General features: G+C 43.5%; 1 protein-coding gene across 2 annotated transcripts in view; it reads right to left on the bottom strand.

The window, feature by feature from the left end:
* F8 (coagulation factor VIII) overlaps window positions 1–21567 on the bottom strand; it is a 142382-nt gene that overhangs the window by 119151 nt on the left and 1664 nt on the right. Inside the window, exons 2-3 of one of the 2 annotated variants that reach the window (XM_070366172.1) lie at window positions 19337–19548; window positions 3001–3122 (exon numbers count right to left, since the gene is read on the bottom strand). In XM_070366172.1, the coding sequence (XP_070222273.1) occupies window positions 3001–3122; window positions 19337–19482 (268 nt within the window). In that variant the 5' untranslated portion in view covers window positions 19483–19548. The remainder of the gene's footprint in view (window positions 1–3000; window positions 3123–19336; window positions 19549–21567) is intronic. The other variant, XM_070366173.1, reaches the window with a different exon arrangement.

Raw genomic sequence — 21567 nt, 5'->3', positions numbered from 1 at the left:
TGGGTAGCCTAGCCCTCCTCCATGGGATCTTCCCAACCCAGGAATTGAACCTGGGCCTCCTGCATTGCAGGCGGATTCTTTACCAACTGAGCCATGAGGGAAGCTATTAAATATGTAAATAAACAGGAAAACTTTAGGTTGTTATAAATGCTGTAAACCATGGTGGCATACTAGAAAATGATGAGGCAGCAACCAGAAGATACTTTAAAGATAGCAAAGTAACCTGTGGCTGAAGCAAAGTGAATGAGATAGAAGATAGCAGAAAAGAAGGTTATAGAGGCAGGCAGGGAATATAACATGTAAGACTATGGAGGTTACAGGAATTTAGAAGAAGAAATGGATTGGAGACTTGTTTTGGAGGAAGACATTCAAAATAATAATATTTTGAATGAATATTTATAATATTAATAAAAATATTAATAAAAAGAAACATCAGTTAAATAGAATTTGAGACCAGAAGGGGAACTCTCATGCCCTGTAACAATAGCAGAGCCCAAGGAGGAAAAAATTCCTCATCATTGTTGGCAAGGACTCAATCAATGAGCAGCCGTGGACTCTCTGTTTTCCTGAGCCCTTCCAAGTTCCTTTACCCCTCTGCGAACGGTGCTCTTCTCTTCTTGTTATTTGAGGACTTGTTTGCAACTTGCTGTGGTTTCAGACACCAAACTGCCATCCTCTGCTGATCCTCAAGAAACCCATTTTTTCTGGAGAGACATCTGGTAGTCTATTTTAGGTCAGCAAGTCAACAAGACTTGCTCATAAGTTGCATGTTGAAGATGGGGTGGGAGGGAAGCATGAAAGACATCGGAACCAGGCATGACTCCTGTGATTTTGATTTGTGCAACTGAGTGGTCATCAGGCCATGGCACAGAAAATTTGGAGGAAATTGATGACTTACAGACAGTCATACTAGATATAAGTGAAAGTGAAGTCGCTCAGTCGTGTCCAACTCTTTACAACCCCATGGACTGTAGCCTACCAGGCTCCTCTGTCCATGGGATTTTCCAGGCAAGAATACTGGAGTGGGTTGCCATTTCCTTCTCCAGGAGATCTTCCCAACCGAGGGATTGAACCCAGGTCTCCCGCATTGTAGCAGACGCTTTACTGTCTGAGCCACCAGGGAAGTCTATACAAAGTACAGTTCAGTTCAGTTGCTCAGTCGTGTCTGACTCTTTGTGACCCCATGAACCACAGCGTGAGGCCTACAAATGGCTTTACTGAATGGACTGGATTTAGTGGGATGAAAATATGAAACAGGTTTCTTTTTCATAGTTTTTAATTGTATGTAGAATTTCCCTTTCTCGCATTTTGAGCAATCCCAATTTTCCCCCAGGTAACCTTCACATATTAACAGTATTATCGTAGGTACTAAGAAGTCCAGTCTGGCCTCATAGCAAACTTTTGATGTTCCCTGCGATTCAGGGATTCCCCCCTCCTCCAGTTCAGCTCTGAAATAGACTCAGAAATCAGTAATGGGGAGAAAAAGATATTTGGTTAGCAGGTTCACTGCTTTCTCGCCTTCCCTCCCCAATCACCTTACTGCCTCTGGACTTTCTAAGGTTGGAGCTTAGGACAGGAGTGGAAAAAAGGCATAATTATAAGATTTTTCTTGGTCGTTTAGCGATAATGTGGCTTTGGTACCCCCTGCATGTGGCATAGGCCAAATTTCTACATCTTTCTTTCTTAGAGAACTTATGTGAGTTCTTTGAGAACTCTCTCCCTCTCAGTATGGTGACATCCTACTCCATTTCCCCCTGTCCTGTGATATGCCCTGTCCAGTTTTCACTTTATCTCTCCTCTCATTTTGTGCTTCTGAGAGTGCAATCACACAGATCTTCTCTGATGGGATCACCTAGCCCTGGCAAAAAGTCCTCTCAGGCAGGGTCTTCTTGAGGCAAGTTTTGTCCAATAATCTTCCTGGTCTCACACCTAACAGTGGCGGTGCAGTCAGCTTCTGCCATATCCCACTCTCCTTCTGATGCCATAGGGGAAACTCCGCAAGACTTTGGCCTTGAAAGTTTTTTCCAGATAAAAATGAGGCACGAATCAGTATCCTCCAAGTGCCAAAAATTCTCTCAAGTTTTCTAAACGTTTCTGCTAAAGCCTCCCTCACTGCAGCTTGACATGGTGGGGAGGGGAGATCCTTCCTCTCCGTGGGGATATATACAAAATACCAAAAATGCTTTCACAGGAAATCCTCAAACCTAAAGTTTTTCATAAGTTCCTAGCCTTCTTTTATAAAACTTGAAGGTATATGATGGCCTAAAGGTTGCTGAACCAATTTGGAGCACTATCTGAACAAGTCTTGAATAGGTGGGCTGTTATCTTTCTTTAGAATTTGGGACTACTTGTCAGCTATAATTCTCAGAAATAATTCTAAGACAGGAAATCTTAACACCTTGTTACATGCTTATTTGGGCTTCCCTGGTGGCTTAGCTGTTAAAGAACCTGCCTGCAATGTGGGAGACCTGGGTTCAATCCCTGGGTTGGGAAGATTCCCCTGGAGTAGGGAAAGGCTACCCACTCCAGTGTTCTGGCCTGGTGAATCCCATGGACTGTATAGTCCATGGGGGTCACCAAGAGTCGGGCATGACTGAGCAACTTTCACTTTCACATGCTTATTTGACATCTAAGTGGAGGTATCAAACAAGCAGTCTGAACTGAAGATATAAACTCGGGGGTTACTGGCATATATGATCTTTTAAAGCCATGAGCATGGATAAGACCAACTAGGAATTGAAAGCAGGGAGAAAAAAAGAAAATGAACCCAGGTCCAAGATAAAGGGCACTTGAACATCTAAACACAGGAGGAGATCCAGGCAAGAAGACTGAGACCATTTGGTCAGTGTATTTCCCCAAGAGGTGGTAATAAGGGAAGGCTGACCAAGAAGATATTTTCTTTGGCAGCTGCCCTCTTAAAAAACTGCAGTCCAAGGCTGGGTAATTCTTGCAAGGAAACAAGACACCCAGTTTCACAAGAGTCAATCTTGTTTACATTACCCATCCATGGTGGCCTGGGCTTGGCGATGTTGAAAAGTTGATCCGTGAACTCTACAAACACAGTCTTTCTGTACATGACTGAGGTGTTGAATGGAAAAGGTTTGGGCACTCTGGGAGGAAACCTGTGTGAAGAGAAAAAGTCATTCATTTTGGTTGACCCTTCTCTGAACATGCTTGGAAAAATAGCTGGAAGTCATGCTTCCATCCCACTCTCCTCTACCATAAACAAGGCAGACTGGAAATGGTATCTGGATCCCTGCTAGAGACTGAATGTTTCTGTGCAGAACCCTCGCAAATGGGATTAGTGCCCTTATAAAGGACCCCCAAGAGAGATATCTCACCTCTTGTAACCATGTAAGTTACAACAAAAAATGGCATCTCTGAACCAGCAAGAGGGCTGTTACCAGACACCAAATCAGTTGGCACTCTGATCTTGGATGTCTGGCTTCCAGACTGTAAGAAATAAATGTCTATTGTTTATAAGCCACCTAGTCTATGGTATTTTGTTATAGACGCCTGGACAGACCAGGACAGGCTGTCGCTGGAATTCTCCAGGCCAGAATACTGGAGTGGGTAGCTGTTCCCTTCTCCAGGGGATCTTCCCAACCCAGGGATCGAACCCAGGTCTCCGACACTACAGGCAGATTCTTTACCAGATGAGCCAACAGGGAAGCCCAAGAATACTAGAGAGGGTAGCCTATCCCTTCTCCAGTGGATCTTCTTGACTCAGGAATCAAACTGGGACTCCTGCACTACTGGCAGATTCTTTACCAGCTGTGCTACCAGCGAAGCCCAGACAATTCATAACATCTATCAAATCAAAGAGCAAATCTTTCCTCATAGCGTAGTTGGTAAAGAATCTGCCTGCAATGCAGGAGACCCGGGTTCAATTCCTGGGTCAGGAAGATCCCCTGGAGAAGGAAATGGAAATCCACTCAAGTAATCTTCCCTGGAAAATCCCATGGACAGTGGAGCCTGGCGGGCTACAGTCCATGGGGTCACAAGAGTCGGACATGACTTAGCAACGAAACCACCACCACCATCAAATCAAAACACTGTTTTCAAAAGTCATCTGACACATTAAGTGCCATACAATAAGAAAAAGCATAAAATCAATACTCATACACTACCAGCCAAAAAACCCTTTGCCAAAACAATAACTATAACATCCTTCAATTTTATCTCTAAAAAATACTACAACTTTCATCTAAGTACCTTGAATTCAATTTTTTCAGTATATACCTAAAATTACCAGATACCACCAATTATCCAAGGTGGTTCAGTGGTAAAGAATTCACCTACCAATGCAGGAGACACAAGAGACATGAGTTCGATTTCTGGGTTGGGAAGATCTCTTGGAGAAGGAAATGGCAACCCTCTCCAGTATTCTTGTCTGGAAAATTCCATAGACAGAGGAGCCTGGTGAGCTACAGTACATGGGTTTGCAGAGTTGGACACTACTGAGCATGCGCATGTGTGTGCGCGCGCGCGCACACGCGCACACACACACACACACACACACACACACACACACACCCCACATCCATTTACACATGGATCAGCTACTGAATCAGACATTTCATAATTATGTTCAATTCAGTCACTCAGTCATGTCTGACTCTTTGCGACCCCATGAATTGCAGCATGCCAGGCCTCCCTGTCCATCACCAACTCCCGGAGTTCAATCAAACTCACGTCCATCAAGTCGGTGATGCCATCCAGCCATCTCACCTTTGTCATCCCCTTCTCCTCCTGCCCCCAATCCCTCCGAGCATCAGAGTCTTTTCCAATGAGTCAACTCTTCGCATGAGGTGGCCAAAGTACTGGAGTTTCAGCTTTAGCATCACTCCTTCCAAAGAACACCCAGGACTGGTCTCCTTTAGAATGGACTGGTTGGATCTCCTTGCAGTCCAAGGGACTCTCAAGAGTATTCTCCAACACCACAGTTCAAAAGCATCAATTCTTTGGCGCTCAGCTTTCTTCACAGTCCAACTCTCACATCCATACATGACCACTGGAAAAACCATAGCCTTGACTAGACGGACCTTTGTTGGCAAAGTAAAGTCTCTGGTTTTGAATATGCTGTCTAGGTTGGTCATAACTTTCCTTCCAAGGAGTGTCTTTTAATTTCAAGGCTGCAGTCACCATCTGCAGTGATTTTGGAGCCCCCCAAAATAAAGTTTGACACTATTTCCACTGTTTCCCCATCTATTTCCCATGAAGTGATGGGATGCCATGATCTTAGTCTTCTGAATGTTGAGCTTTAAACCAACTTTTTCACTCTCCTCTTTCACTTTCATCAAGAGGCTTTTTAGTTCCTCTTCACATTCTGCCATAAGGGTGATGTCATCTGCATATCTGAGGTTATTGATATTTCTCCCGGAAATCTTGATTCCAGCTTGTGCTTCTTCAAGCCCAGCGTTTCTCATGATGTACTCTGCATATAAGTTAAATAAGCAGGGTGACAGTATACAGCCTTGACGTACTCCTTTTCCTATTTGGAACCAGTCTGTTGTTCCATGTCCAGTTCTAACTGTTGCTTTCTGACCTGCATGTAGGTTGCTCAAGAGGCCTGTCAGGTGGTCTGGTATTCCCATCTCTTTCAGAATTTTCCATAGTTTGTGGTGATCCACACAGTCAAAGGCTTTTGCATAGTCAATAAAGCAGAAATAGATGTTTTTCTGGAACTCTCTTGCTTTTTCAATGATCCAGCAGATGTTGGCAATTTGATCTCTGGTTCCTCTGCCTTTTCTAAAATCAGCTTGAATGTCTGGGAGTTCATGGTTCACGTATTGCTGAAGCCTGGCTTGGAGAATTTTAAGCATTACTTTACTAGCATATGAGATGAGTGCAATTGTGCAGTAGATTGAGCATTCGTTGGCATTGCCTTTCTTTGGGATTGGAATGAAAACTGACCTTTTCCAGTCCTGTGGCCACTGCTGAGTTTTCCAAATTTGCTGACATATTGAGTGCAGCACTTTCACAGCATCATCTTTCAGGATTTGAAATAGCTCAACTGGAATTCCATCACCTCCACTAGCTTTGTTCTTAGTGATGCTTTCTAAGGCCCACTTAACTTCACATTCCAGGATGTCTGGCTCTATGTGAGTGATCATATCATCGTGTTTATCTGGGTCGTGAAGATCTGTTTTGTACAGTTCTTCTGTGTATTCTTGCCACCTCTTCTCAATATCTTCTGCTTCTGTTAGGTCCATACCATTTCTGTCCTTTATCGAGCCCATCTTTGCATGAAATGTTTCCTTGGTATCTCTAAATTTCTTGCAGAGATCTCTAGTCTTTCCCATTCTGTTGTTTTCCTCTATTTCTTTGCACTGATCGCTGAGGAAGGCTTTCTTATCTCTTCTTGCTATTCTTTGGAACTCTGCATTCAGATGCTTGTATCTTTCCTTTTCTCCTTTGCTTTTCGCTTCTCTTCTTTTCACAGCTATTTGTAAGGCCTCCCCAGACAACCATTTTGCTTTTTTGCATTTCTTTTCCATGGGGATGGTCTTGATCCCTGTCTCCTGTACAATGTCACGAACCTCCGTCCATAGTTCATCAGGCACTCTATCTATCAGATCTAGTTCCTTAAATCTATTTCTCACTTCCACTGTATAATCATAAGGAATTTGATTTAGGTCATACCTGAATGGTCTAGTGGTTTTCCCTACTTTCTTCAACTTAAGTCTGAATTTGGCAATAAGGAGTTCATGATCTGAGCCACAGTCAGCTCCCGGTCTTGTTTTTGCTGACTGTATAAAGCTTCTCCATGTTTGGCTGCACAGAATATAATCAGTCTGATTTCAGTGTTGCCCATCTGGTGATGTCCATGTGTAGAGTCTTCAACTCAATGAAACTAAGCCATGCACTGTGGGGCCACCCAAGACAGGCGGGTCATGGTGGAGAGGGCTGACAGAATGTGGTCCACTGGAGAAGGGAATGGCAAACCACTTCAGTATTCTTGCCTTGAGAACTCCATGAACAGTATGAAAAGGCAAAATGATAGGATACTGAAAGAGGAACTCCCCAGGTCAGTAGGTGCCCAATATGCTACTGGAAATCAGTGGAGAAATAACTCCACAAAGAATGAAGGGATGGAGCCAAAGCAAAAACAATACCCAGCTGTGGATGTGACTGGTGATAGAAGCAAGGTCTGATGCTGTAAAGAGCAATATTGCATAGGAACCTGGAATGTCAGGTCCATGAATCAAGGCAAATTGGAAGTGGTCAAACAGGAGATGGCAAGAGTGAACATCGACATTCTAGGAATCAGCAAACTAAAATGGACTGGAATGGATGAATTTAACTCAGATGGCCATTTTATCTACTACTGCGGGCAGGAATCCCTTAGAAGAAATGGAGTAGCCATCATGGTCAACAAAAGAGTCTGGAATGCAGTACTTGGATGCAATCTCAAAAACGACAGAATGATCTCTGTTCATTTCCAAGCAAAGCATTCAATATCACAGTAATCCAAGTCTATGCCCCAACCAGTAACGCTGAAGAAGCTGAAGTTGAACAGTTCTATGAAGACCTACAAGACCTTTTAGAACTAACATCCCCCCAAAAGATAATTATGTTAATGTTCCCCAAATGTTATTCTTTGCCTCAATTATTAAAACTCTTTTAGGTTAAGGCTGATACCCAACTGTTTCCTGTCTCCCTATCTGACAAGTTAGGTTTACATGTCCTCGGGCCCAGTCTAGTTTGAGTAATCAAAAGGACTATGGTGAATCATAGCAAAGAAAGCCCCAGCCAAACTGGCAGAAAATACAAAATGGTTGTAGGTGATTATGTCTACTCACTGATTTTCATGTGCCGATTTTTTTACCCCATGGAGTAGTTTTGCAGTTTTTTACATGCCATAGAAGGCTCTCTTCCTGGTTTATGCTCTGACCACCTAATTCTTGTCTGTCATCATGTTTTTACCAATTGGTAATCTTTCAACAAGCCAAGGAAGTGTAGGCAAGAGGCATGAACATTTGAGTTATAAAGATTTATATGGAGAAAACAAGGCTCTTGCCTTGACAGAAAGCTTTCATGTGGAGAGTCAAAAAAATTGAGCACTTACCCCCTGCAAATGTATATTCATTCACTTATAAACCATGTACTGCATGCCACTGTACCATCCCAGGACACATGCTAGAAATATGCAAAAAGAGAGGCTTTAAAGGTATATAAATAAATGTAGAGTGGGTGTTGTTTCTTGTCTTATTGCCCCTCAGGGGTTTTTGCAAAACAGGATATACGAGAGATTGAGAATGGTACAAAGGACAACAATAAAGATAAATTGCTAAAAAGAGTGGCAGCTTCTGATTGTGGGTATTGGTATACTTGGAGTGATAGGCACACTATACTTGGGATTACCATGCAGTGAAATAAATAACAAGGCATCTCACATTTATTACTTACTTCTTTCTCAACCTTATGCTAAAACAAAAATTTCAGCATTCCTTTGAGGAGTAGCCACACCAGAGAATAATTTATTCTCATAAGAAATTTTTTTGTTTGTTTGTTTTCTTAGAAAGGTTTTAGTGGGAATACTGATGTAGAAAAGGCAAATGCAATCTAAAATGGTAAAAGTTGCTAAATTGGAAAATCACTGACCTACAGGGATTGTAAACTTTTCCCAACTTTTTGTTGCAGTAAAACATACAAAACATAGTATTTACTATCTTAAACATTGTTAAGTATACATTCCATTAGTACTAAGTATATTAATTTTATTAAAGTAACGATAACCATCCCCACCACCCTTCTGCATAACTCTTTTTACCTTGCAAAACTGAAAGTCTAACTCCTCAGTGCCCACTTCCTCCAGGTCCTGAAACCATTAGTCTACTTTCTGTTTCTATAGAGTTCACTACTGTAAGCACCTCATGCAAGTGGAATCACACAGTATTTGTCTTTTTGTGACCGGTTGATTTCACTGAGCAGAAACTCTTCAGTGTTCAATTATTTTGCAGTAGGTGTAATAATTCTCTTCTTTTTCAAGCCTCAGTACTATTCCATTTGATGTATATATCAGGTTTTTTTTTAATGTATTCATTCATTGATGGATATTTGGGTTGCTTCCGTGTTTTACTTATTGAGAATAATGCTACTATGAACATGGGTGTACAAACAGCTCAAGACTCTGCCTTCAATTATTTTGAGTCCATACTCAGAACTAGAATTGCTGAGTCATATGACAACACGAATGGAAGGGCAGGGAAGAGTGGCAAGAAAAGGGGTAGACCCAGACAGACACATGGGACAGCCACTCACAGAAGGATGCTCCATGAGCCCGAGATGGGGTCAAGACCGAGGAGGAAGGATCAGCCAAGGAAGTGAGGTAGACGCCTCTTCAGAAAACGGAAGGGTTTGGCTGAGCCTGAACATGGGAGCGTGCACTTAACATTTCCCTTCCTCCACGTAAAGTCAAGACGGTCGGAAGCACAAGAGAAAGTGGCCAAGTGATGCAGAGGCGCAGAGGAAGACCTCTGAAGCCTTGCAGGGGTCAAGCATCAAGATTGACTGCAAATGATCTTCCCAAGTGTGCGCGGACCTCTTTCAGGGAGGCTGACTGAGGAGGCCAAGAGGAGGAAGGAAGGAAGACCTCATCTTGAACTTTGAATAAAGATGTCATTGAGAGGTGCCATCAGGGGATCTAGGAGACCATTCTTCTGGCCCTTTTCAAATGCGATCTAGTGAATTAAAAGATAAGTGACTCTCCGCCTCCCTCCCATCCCAGAGAGCCTTGCAACTCAGTCCATCCCAGGCTTTCCAGATCGCCCCAGAAAGCACATGCCCAGCGAGCAGCTTGGCCAGCCCAAGGCCGGGACAGATGACTCTGCGCTGGCTGAGGGCCTGAAGCCAGCATGCTGATAAAGAAGCCCTTCCAGTAAAATCAGCTGATTCACGGAGCACGGAGTGGAGACCTGCATGGATTGCAGCCGAATGAGCGGATCCTCAACAGCCCATCTCATCTAGTCCTGCTACACGGTCGCTGGTACCTCACGTTACACTTACAGCCATGTCAGGGATCCCTGGAAACCAGCTGCTAAGGGGAGAAAAAACTCTGAGCTTTATTTCCAGATGGGTCAGCTTGCTGTGGGGCTTCCCAGGTAGCTCAATGGTAAAGAACCTGCCCGCAAAGCAGGAGATCCGGGTTCGATCCCTGGGTTGGGAAGATACCCTGGTGGAGGAAATGGCAACCCATGCCAGGATTCTGACCTGAAGAATCCCATGGACAGAGGAGCCTGGCGGGCTACAGTCCATGGAGTCGTAGAGTCAGACACGACTGAAGCGACTGATCACACACACACACACAGCTTGATACCCAGGGGCAAGCCAAAAATGGACTGACGCTGTATTACAGCCCCACTCAGGGTTGGACTTAACAGAGAGTGGAGAAGGAATATCCCCTAATGGGCCACAGTTTGGCTAAAGTTGTTGCTTCTTCACTTTGAACAGAAAGAGAAACAGCCAAATATATTGAGACTGATGGACAGCAGCAGATAGCTTGACTGTCTGTTCAGGAGCCTAGAAGGAAAAGGAGTGGAAAGTCAGGGACACTAATGTCTGGAGCCAAAGCATATTAGTCAGTGGGTGCAAAATAAAAAGACCTGCATGTCCTATGTTCATGCCTCAGACAGTATCTATTGTGGAAGAAGCATAAAAGAATAACATAGACAACATGACTGACTGTTACCATTAGCCAGCCTTGACACATGTCATCTCTGTGCTGTCAAGATATAAGCTAAGTGGCTATGGAGAGAATTAGTGAATGGTCCCAAAAGCAAAGTTTCCTACTGACTAAGGCTGCAGCCATGAATTAAAAAGAAGCTTACTCCTTGGAAGAAAAGTTATGACCAAGTTAGACAGCATATTAAAAAACAGAGACATTATTTTGCCAATAAAGGTCCATCTAGTCAAAGCTATGGTTTTTCTAGTAGTCATGTATGGATGTGATTGTTGGACTATAAACAAAGCTGAGCACCGAAGAACTGATGCTTTTGAACTGTGGTGTTGAAGAATTTTGAGAGTCCCTTGGACTGCAAGGAGATACAACCAGTCCATCCTAAAGGAAATCAGTCCTGAATATTCATTGGAAGGACTGATGTTGAAGCTGAAACTCCAATACTTTGGCCACCTGATGCGAAGAGCTGACTCATTTGAAAAGACACTGAAGAGCTGACTCATTTGAAAAGACACTGATGCTGGGAAGATTGAAGGCAGGGGGAGAAGGGGATGACAGGATGAGATGGTTGGTGTCATCACCGACTCAATGGACATGAGTTTGAGTAAACTCCAGGAGTTGGTGATGGACAGGGAGGCCTGGCGTGCTGCGGTTCCTGGTGTCACAAAGAGTCGGACACTACTGAACAACTGAAGTGAACTGAACTGCAGGCTCATTTAACTAGTGTCACCTCCAAAAATCCAACCCACCAGCAAGAGAAACCACTGCTGAATTCCCAGTTGGTCCATCATGCACACTAGCCAAATATTTGGTGGCAAAATGATTGCCTTAAATCCCTTCCATCCTAGCAGGGCTGGCGCTTCATTCTGGTGGGAAGAGACATGTATTCCAGGGATATGTTAGCTTTCCTGCCTGCTGGGTCTCAGCTAGCACAGGCACCTGAGGACTCACCGAGGGTTTGATTCACTGATTCAGGATCCCATATGACATCCTAACAGATTGGGACCAGTGTACAGCAAAGGAGGTGATGCAGTGAGCCCACGACCATGGCATTCATTGGATTTATCGGATGCCACCCCATCCAGATGCTGGGAGGGATTGGGGGCAAGAGGAGAAGGGGACGACAGAGAATGAGATGGCTGGATGGCATCACTGACTCGATGGACATGAGTCTGAGTGAACTCCGGGAGTTGGTGATGGACAGGGAGGCCTGGCGTGCTGCGATTCATGGGGTCGCAAAGTCGGACACGACTGAACGACTAATCTGATCTGATCTAATCTGACCCCATCCAGAAACTGCCAGACAGAGAAAGGAATTGGAGGACCTCTCTACCTAAAGCTCCACGAAGCTAGAGGGTCAGCCTCCAAGGTGCCAGATATGCACTGATTCAGAGATGCTTTTGGGGCCCCAATGAGAACACAGGGATTTAGGAACCAAAGAATGACAGCAAACAAATCTCTTTTCCCCTGTGACCCACCCGGGGAGTCTGTGCTGCCCGTCCCCGCCTGCAGCTCTGTTTGGGCTCAGCGATTCCAGAAGGTCCTTGCAGCTAAACACAGGGGTCTCACTGACTGAGAAGCCAGGGGCGCCCCTTGGGTACCTGGGACTACCTTACCCAAGGAGCGGCGCGCCAGAGGAGCCCACGGGGAACCGCCAAGAAGAGGAGGTGGGTACCGCCCCCCGGGAGGCGGGCAGGACTGGGTCACACCCCTGGGCAGCCCCCACAGCTGAGGGGCACAGTGCAGCGGCCCCTGGGACCTGGAGCAGTTGCCCCCGATACACGTGAGGACATGGAGGGTGAGTGGGTGGGGGCCGTGATGGAGACGAGGTTGCGGGGGTGGGGAATGGCCCGGAAAGTGCTCGAACCCGGCCACCTGGGCTCTGGGTGCTGCTGGAGGCCCACCCCCACCCTCGCCCCCGCCTAGAGCTCAGGTCTCTTCTAGAAGCCGATGCCCCGCCTACAGTGGCCTGGACGTCCCCTCCCCATAGCAGCCCACGGGCCCTTCCCAGGGAGGCCACACCCACCCCAGAGCAGACTGCACCCCTTTCTGGAGCAGGCCTCGCCCCTCTTCAGAGCAGGCCACACCCCCTCCCAGGATAGTCAGGGTTCAGTGGAACCGGTGGCTGAGTTTGTTTTTTGGGCTCCAAAATCACTGCAGATGGTGACTGCAACCATGAAATTAAAAGACGCTTACTCCTTAGAAGGAAAGTTATGACCAACGTAGACAGTATATTAAAAAGCAGAGACATTACTTTGTCAACAAAGGTCCATCTAGTCAAGGCTGTGGTTTTTCCGGTAGTCATGTATGGATGTGAGAGTTGGACCATAAAGAAAGCTGAGCGCCAAAGAACTGATGCTTTTGAACTGTGGTGTTGGAGAAGACTCTTGAGAGTCCCTTGGACAGCAAGGAGATCCAACCAGTCCATCCTAAAGGAGATCAGTCCTGGGTGTTCATTGGAAGGACTGATGTTGAAGCTGAAACTCCAACACTTTGGCTGCCTGATGCGAAGAGCTGACTCATTTGAAAAGACCCTGATGCTGGGAAAGATTGAGGGCAGGATGAGAAGGGGATGACAGAAGATGAGATGGTTGGATGGCATCACTGACTCAATGGACATGAGTTTGGGTAAACTCTGGGAGTTGGTGACTGGCAGGGAGGCCTGGTGTGCTGTGGTTCATGGGGTCGCAAAGAGTTGGCCATGACTGAGTGACTGAACTGAATGGCTGATCATTACGGAGATACAGGGGCCTGGTGGCCTTGGCCCAACCGGGACAACTCAGAAGGGTCAGCTGAGCTCCAGAGTTCCGTGGAGGGCTGGCCTGCACGGCGGCCCAGTTTCTCCCTCTGCCCACTCCTGCTTCCTCGGGTATTGATCCCAAGACAACTCTAAATAACATTCCTACAGGACAATCTCTATCTCACAGTCTGCTTCTAGGGAACTCAATCTGTGACACTAATTAATATTTCAATGTGCTCTAATTTCATCCACCCCTGGAAATTTCCATGGCACTAGCTTTGGCATAGACCTACAGGGCTTTTAGTCATTGAAACTTGAGTTGATTTGTCCCATCTCCTGGCAACCTTGAGGCACAGTCATCAACTCCTCCCTCGAGTTTGTTCCCTTCTCCTCTGCCTAGTCCATCTCCTTGATTCTGCTGAGTCTGTCTTACCCAGTTTCTCTGAAGTTGCCAGTGATTTCTAACAAGACTCAGATCTATGTCCAGAGATAGGTATTTTGCTACACACTAGCACAGTGCTTTCACTTTAATATTTCTGACTAAAATGAAAATCTAAGACATAAAAAGTGTTTACTAGATTAAGAGCTTGGAAGACCAGAGAAGGAACAGGATCACCAGTACACAGAAACAATTTTTTTCTCTCTCTGAGGGAAAAGGGAAAAATCAAAAGCTAGATAAAAGAACAAGGTTGTGCAACAGAGAAAACAGAAGGCCTAGGCCCTAGTCAACTTGGATGTGATTTATAACTCCGATTCAGCATAATCTGCACAGTAAGTGACAAAATGTTCCCAGGTTCACAGGTTTTACTCTTTCCTAACTTATGTGGGGTTTTGTTTGTGTATTTCCCTTGGGCTTTGATATATAAATCTTGCCAAATATATTTCACAACAATGTCCTTGACGTGAACTGTTCTTTCACATTTTATCTAAAATCCATCGGAAAACCTATTATATTCCCTGACCTTTGCTTAGAAGAAGTTGAGCAGCTGCAGGAATAGATAATATAAAACTGAATTTCCCAGATGTTTATTTCAAGTCTTGGCAGAGGTTGTCAGGATATGTTCAGAGTCAGCTTATCCTGTTAATCAGTATCAAAATAATCTGGACTATAAAATGGTATCATCAAAATAAAATTCTATCAACTTTTTCCTGGTAAATACATGTGACTGCCTATAAAACAAAAGAAATCTAGATACTAAATAAATCGTTTTCTCCATTCAGTTTTATACACAGACTGTGTGATTCACTATACCTCAACCTGCATGCTATAATACAAGCACAACATATTAAGTACAATTATCTCAACACTAATTTTTAAATAGTCCAATATTAACAGATAAATGGCCAATGGTTCATTTAGATACCAGGCTACTGATCATCTGGGCCTCTACTTCAGGATCAGTCACACTGCACAACCACAGGCTTGGATCCCTTACTTAAACTATCCACAAAAATTAACTCAAATAACTCAATATAAGAGCTAAAACTATAAAACTCTTAGAAGAAAGCACTGGTATAAATCTCTGTGACTTTGGATTTGGTAATAGCTTTTTAGATATGATACCAAGAACACAAGCAACTAGCAGAAAAAAATAGATAAATTGGAATTCATCAAAATGAAAATCTTTGTGCTGTGAGAAAATTTTGAAAACAAGTGTACTTGTATCCAGAATATATAAAGAATTCTCAAAACTCAACAATAATAAGACAACCCAATGTAAAAACGGGCTAAATATTTGCATCATTATGTTATTAAATAATATACAGGAATGGTCAATCACAAATGTAAAGATGCTCAGTATCTTTAGTATCAGAGAAATGTAAAATTAAACATACAGTAAGATATCAGCACATAGTCATTAAAATAACTAAACTACTTCAGTTCAGTTCAGTCACTCAGTCGTGTCTGACTCTTTGAGACCCCATGAACTGCAGCATGCCAGGCCTCCCTGTCCATCACCAACTCCTGGAGTTTACCCAAACTCATGTCCAATGAGTCAGTGATGCCATCCAACCATCTCATCCTCTGTCTAGCAACATCACATACCCAGTATGTGTTGCAACTGGCACTTTCATGCATTGCTGATGAGAGTACAAAATGGTATAATCATTCCAGAAATCTGTTCATAGTGTCTTATAAAGTTAAATGTGCATTTTCACATGATCCAGCGATTTCACTCATCGAATATGCAGCTAAGATAAATGAAAGCGGATGGCCACACAAACACTTGTACAGGAATGTTCACAGCAGGTGTATTTATATTAACCCCTGGAAACAAGTCAAAGGTTAATGTGGCAGTGAAAAAGTATACATTGTGATATATTCCCTCAAAAGAGCAGTAATCAGCAATAAAAAGGACAGAACAACTTCATGTGACAGCCTGAGCAAATTTCCAAAATCCAGATACTGAAGAGTGCATACTGTATGAATTTACTGATATAAAAGTCTTGTAAAGTCAAAAGCAAATTTGTAATTCCAGAAAGGAGCTTGTTGCCTGGTGCCGGGTCAAGGTAGACAGACTTACTAAAAGGTTGCAGGATGATTGATTGGGGTGGTGTTTATGTAACTGGTATGATTTGTCAAAACTTCTCAAACTGCACATTTAAAAATCTGTGTGTTTCACTATATGTAAATTATACCTGTGGTAGGGAAAATGTCTCTCGTGACCTCTGCCCCTTGGCATTATGCTCAGGAATATGTTCTGTTAGGTAGCAGAAGAAACTTGACAGATGGAATTAAGGTTGTTAATCAGTTGATCTTGAGATGGGAGAGGATCTTGAAATGTCTGGGTGGGTCCAATGTAACCATGAGGATTCTTAAAAGTGGAAGAGGGAGACAGAGCAGAAGTTTTAACAGATGTCATGGAGATTGAAGTTAGATCTGAAGCATGAAAGAGACTTGATGTACACTTGTTAGCATGAAGATAGAGGGCACTGCATGGAAACTGAAAGAAGGAACTAAATTCCAGTTGAGCATGGAAGTGGGTTTCCCCCTACTCCCCCAAGCTGGAGCCTCCAGTAAGGACCATAGCCCTGTGAACACCTTGATTTTGGCCTTGTATGATCCCAAGTCGAGTTCCTAGTTGAGCCCACCTGGATTTCTGACCCACTGAAACTGTGAGATAATAAGTAGATGTTATTGCAAACTGCTACGAACAAAGCTAGTGGAGGGGATGGAATTCCAGTTGAGCTACTTCAAATCCTAAAAGATGATGCTGTGAAAGTGCTGCACTCAATATGCAAGCAAATATAAAAACTCAGCAGTGGTGACAGGACTGGGAAAGGTCAGTTTTCACTCCAATCTCAAAGAAGGGCAGTGCCAAAGAATGTTCAAACTACTGCACAATTGCACTCATTTCATATGCTAGCATGCTGCTAAGCTAAGTCACTTCAGTCATGTCCGACTCTGTGCGACCCCATAGATGGCAGCCCACCAGGCTCCCCCGTCTCTGGGATTCTCCAGGCAAGAATACTGGAGTGGGTTGCCATTTCCCTCTCCAATGCATGAAAGGGAAAAGTGAAAGGGAAGTCGCTCAGTTGTGTCCAACTCTTAGCGACCCCATGGACTGCAGCCTACTGGGCTCCTCCGTCCATGGGATTTTCCAGGCAAGAGTACTGGAGTGGGTTGCCATTCCTTCTCATGCTAGCATAGTAATGCTCAAAATTCTCAAAATGCTCAAGCCAGGCTTCAACAGTATGTGAACCAAGAATGTTCAGATGTTCAAGCTGGATTTAGAAAAGGCAGAGGAATCAGAAATCAAATAGCCAACATCTGCTGAATCATAGAAAAAGCAAGAGAATTCAAGAAAAACATCTACTTCTGCTTCATTGATGATGCTAAAGCCTTTGTGTGGATCTCAGCAAACAGTGGAGAATTCTTAAAGAGATGGGAATAACAAACCACCTTACCTACCTCCTGAAAAACCTGTATGCAGGTCAAGAAGCAACAGTTAGAACCAGACATGGAACAACAAACTGGTTCCAAATTGGGAGAGGAGTACGACAAGGCTGTATACTGTCACCCTGCTTATTTAACTTATATGCAGAGTACATCATGAGAAACGCTGGGCTGGATGAAGCACAAGCTGGAATCAAGATTGCCAGGAGAAATATCAATAACCTCAGATACGCAGATGACACCACCCTTATGGCAGAAAGAGAACAGGAACAAAAGAGGCTCTTGATGAAAGTGAAAGAGGAGTAAAAAAGCTGGCTTAAAACTCAACATTCAAAAAACGGAGATCACGGCATCCTGTCCCATCATTCATGGCAAATAAATGGGGAAACAATGGAAACAGTGATGAACTTTATTTTCTTGGGCTCCAAAAGCACTGCAGGTGGTGACTGCAGCCACAAAATTAAAAGACACTTGCTCCTTGGAAGAAAAGCTATGACAAAACTAGATAGCATATTAAAAAGCGGATATATTGCTTTGCTGACAAATGTCTGAATAGTCAAAGCTATGGTTTTTCCAGTAGTTATGTATGGATGTGAGAGTTGGACTATAAAGAAGGCTGAGCACCAAAGAATTGATGCTTTTGAAGTGTGGTGTTGGAGAAGACTCTTGAGAGTCCCTTGGACTGCAAGGAGATCCAACCAGTCCATCCTAAAGGAAATCAGTCCTGAATATTCATTGGAAGGACTGATGCTGAAGCTGAAACTCCAATACTTTAGCCATCTGATGCGAAAAACTGACTCATTGGAAAAGATCCTGATGCTGGAAAAGATTGAAGGCAGGAGAAGAAAGGGAAAGAAATTTTACATAGTCATTAAATTGACTTGCACAGGATTCCATTAGGTGTTAATGAGTGAGAAAAATGTATAGTATCCTATTTTTGTAAAACAATGACAAAGAAAACCTTTATTTGCATATATGTGCAAACATGTGTGTTCATGAATCTATATTACCATACTAGGGCTACCCGATTGGGGATAATCAAGAAGCAGGTTCAGGTAGAAGAAATGTAGGGAGCAAAGCAAGCAGAACAAAAAAGATTGTAACACTTGTATGACATGACCATATATAATATTTACATTACCATCAAGTATGTACTGGGCTTAAAACTTTATAATACACATTTAAAGAAAACACAACAAAATTGTAAATAAATGTTTCAGCATTCAACTCAATAAGCAAACAATTAGATCAACAAAATGAACCAAAGGAAGTAAGGAAGAAGAAATGAACTGATGAAAATAAAAGTGGAAATTGATGGACCCAAAAGAGGCAGGTTCCTGACAAAAGCAATACAATCCAGAAACGTCCTGAAAATATTACTTGTAAGAGAGGTAACGAGAACATACACAAGCTAAGAACAGAGATATAACTACAGACACAAAAGAGGTTAACAATATCACATGACTACTATGTGACTTGATTCCAATACACTATAAAATCCAGGCATAATGGATTGCTTTCTAGGAAAATGTATATAAATAAACATTGACCGAAGAATAGGTAGAAAATCTGACTAAATCAATGACCACAGATAATATTGGAAAGATTATTTAATCCTACTCTTACAAAATGTGCCAGAACCCAGAAAAGATGAAAAGCTTCTGAATTCATGGTTAATACTATCTTTACACCAAAACTGGGTAATACTGATGGGTCTTGTTGCTCTTCTCCCTGATAGAAGTTTTGTTCCATCTCTTACGCTTCTTGCCTCTCTGCCCTCACTCTATCCCACTCTCCAGTTTCCAGAGTGGCAGCATGTGACAAAGAGAAGCAATGGACAAGATAGGGGAAAAAAATCAACAAATAGGTTATATCTATGAAAAGGATTGGCAGTGACTTGGAAATGCTCTTTAGGGCTTCAGTAGTATCACAGCCACTGTAACCCATGTCTGTATCTTCCGCCAGCCAGAGTCCCACACCCACCATCCTGCCCAGCACCTCAAGAACCTGGGTTTACCTTGTGTTCACATGCAGCTCACTGAGCAGTTCACTTTGCATATAGTCCCAGGAGAGTTCCACTGCACCCAGGTAGTATCTTCTGATGGCACTGAAGCTGCATGGCCAGAGGCACAGAAAGAAGCAGGTAGATAGCTTGATGTGCATGGCTCTGATGGCTGGAAAATGTTCAACTGGAGAAGCGAAAAATCAGTTCTCTAAAAACATCCTAGGCTTCCAGGAGGCAAAAAAAAAACAAAAAAAACAGGTAAATTTTCTATGATTTCGTGAAAAGTTCCAAAGTTTTTGGAAAGGACATTAGGGGACTTAAGAACAGCATGAGAGCTCAGCAGTGGCAGATAGGATTGCTTCCTTTTGGGTGATGGGAAGCCACCACAGGAAGAAGTGAGTAGGAAGAGGAAGGCTGAGCTCAAGCTTAACCCATTCACCTCTGAAAGCAGCAGGGGCCCAAGACTGTTGCTTTGATCAGAACTTTGGAGAAAAGGAAGAAGTGGGCTCAGGTGAAGAGGATCACCAAGCTGTCTTCATATTCCTGGTGGCCTCCAACCCTCTTTCTTACCAGCAGGAAGAAGAGACACTCAGGATGTCGAAGATTCTGGAATCTGTGCATGAGCAAGAGCAACCTGCATGCTAAGAGTTGCCCCTGCTTCTCCCCTTGCCCCTCACGCAGACACCACTGAATGACCTTTAAAACCATAAAGCAGATCCAGTCAGTTCTTTGCCCAGAACCCTCCACTGGCTTCTGACCTCATTCAGAGCAATAGCTTACATTTGGACCATGTCCTAGAGTCTTCCCTAAGGGATTCCCTGGTGGCTCAGATGGTAAAGCATCTGTCCACAATGTGGGAGACCCATGTTCAATCCCTGGGTCGGGAAGATCCCCTGGAGAAGGCAATGGCCACCCTCTCCAGTACTCTTGCTTAGAAAATTCCATGGATGGAGGAGCCTGGTGGACTACAGTCCATGGGGTCACAAAGAGTGGGGCATGACTGAGGGACTTAACTTTAGAGTCTTCCTGATGGTTTGCATGTCCTTTTCTCCTACCTCTAAGGTTTCACCTCAGTCTGGCTACTGGCCTTCTTGTTCTAAAACACTGAGCACCTGAATCTTAGCACCTGCCATCTCCTCTACCTGAAACACCTTTCCCCAGGTCACCACATGGTTTCACTCTCCTGGCTCAAGTTTTGCCTTCTAATGAGCTCACATGTGGACCTGTGCCTTGACACTATACGCTCTCTCTCTACATTGGCGCCATCAATATGTGGGCCATATTGATGGGCTTCATTTTCCTACAGAGCACTCAGAACTACCTAGCATTCATGTATTTATGTTTCTGGCACCATTTCTACCTGATGCTTCTTTTTTTTCCAAAATGTGACTTTTGGTTTATTTTTTTAAATATAAATTTATTTATTTTAATTGGAAGTTAATTACTTTACAATATTGTATTGGTTTTTGCCATACATCAACATGAATACGCCATGGGTATACACGTGTTCCCCATCCTGAACCCCCTTCCCCATACCATCCCTCTGGGTCATCCCAGTGCACCAGCCCCAAGCATCCAGTATCATGCATCAAACCTGGACTGGCGATTCATTTCATATATGATATTATACATGTTTCAATTCCATTCTCCCAAATCATCCCACCCTCTCCCTCTCCCACAGAGTCCAAAAGACTGTTTTATACATCTGTGTCTCTTTTGCTGTCTCACATACAAGGTTATCGTTACCATCTTTCTAAATTCCATATATGCTTCTTAAGGTTGTTTACATTTGGCCAGAGTATAGGCTGTATTCCCTTACATAAAAATATAGCCATGCTGCACTCAAGCAGAAACCCTACTCAGTTTAATGCATATTAGCAGGTATGAGAGCCTCCCCTAAGGGTCTCAAAGTACAGGAGCTAATAAGAATCTTTGTCAGGGTTTCTATAAGAAGTGTTATCATGCAGAGTCCAGTTGTACACAGATAAGAATTGGCTGGGAGAAATTGGCAAGGTATTGTCAGGCTTGGAAACAATCAGGAAGAAACCCCCTTGGTTAAATATTTGCTGAGACCTTCTCTCTGCTAGGCAGAACATTGCAGAGATAATAGTGGGCATGTAATATATTCCAGGAAGTCTTCTAAGTGCTTTCTAAGGCAACAAGCATTCTTGTCTTCATCATACAGGTCATGAAACTGAAGCATGGAGAGGTTAGGGATCTTGGCCATGGTCACACAGTTTGTA

Source organism: Bos mutus, chromosome X (assembly GCF_027580195.1).
Source record: "Bos mutus isolate GX-2022 chromosome X, NWIPB_WYAK_1.1, whole genome shotgun sequence".
Classification (NCBI taxonomy): Eukaryota; Metazoa; Chordata; class Mammalia; order Artiodactyla; family Bovidae; genus Bos; species Bos mutus.
This window is presented reverse-complemented; position numbering and strand designations above follow the sequence as displayed.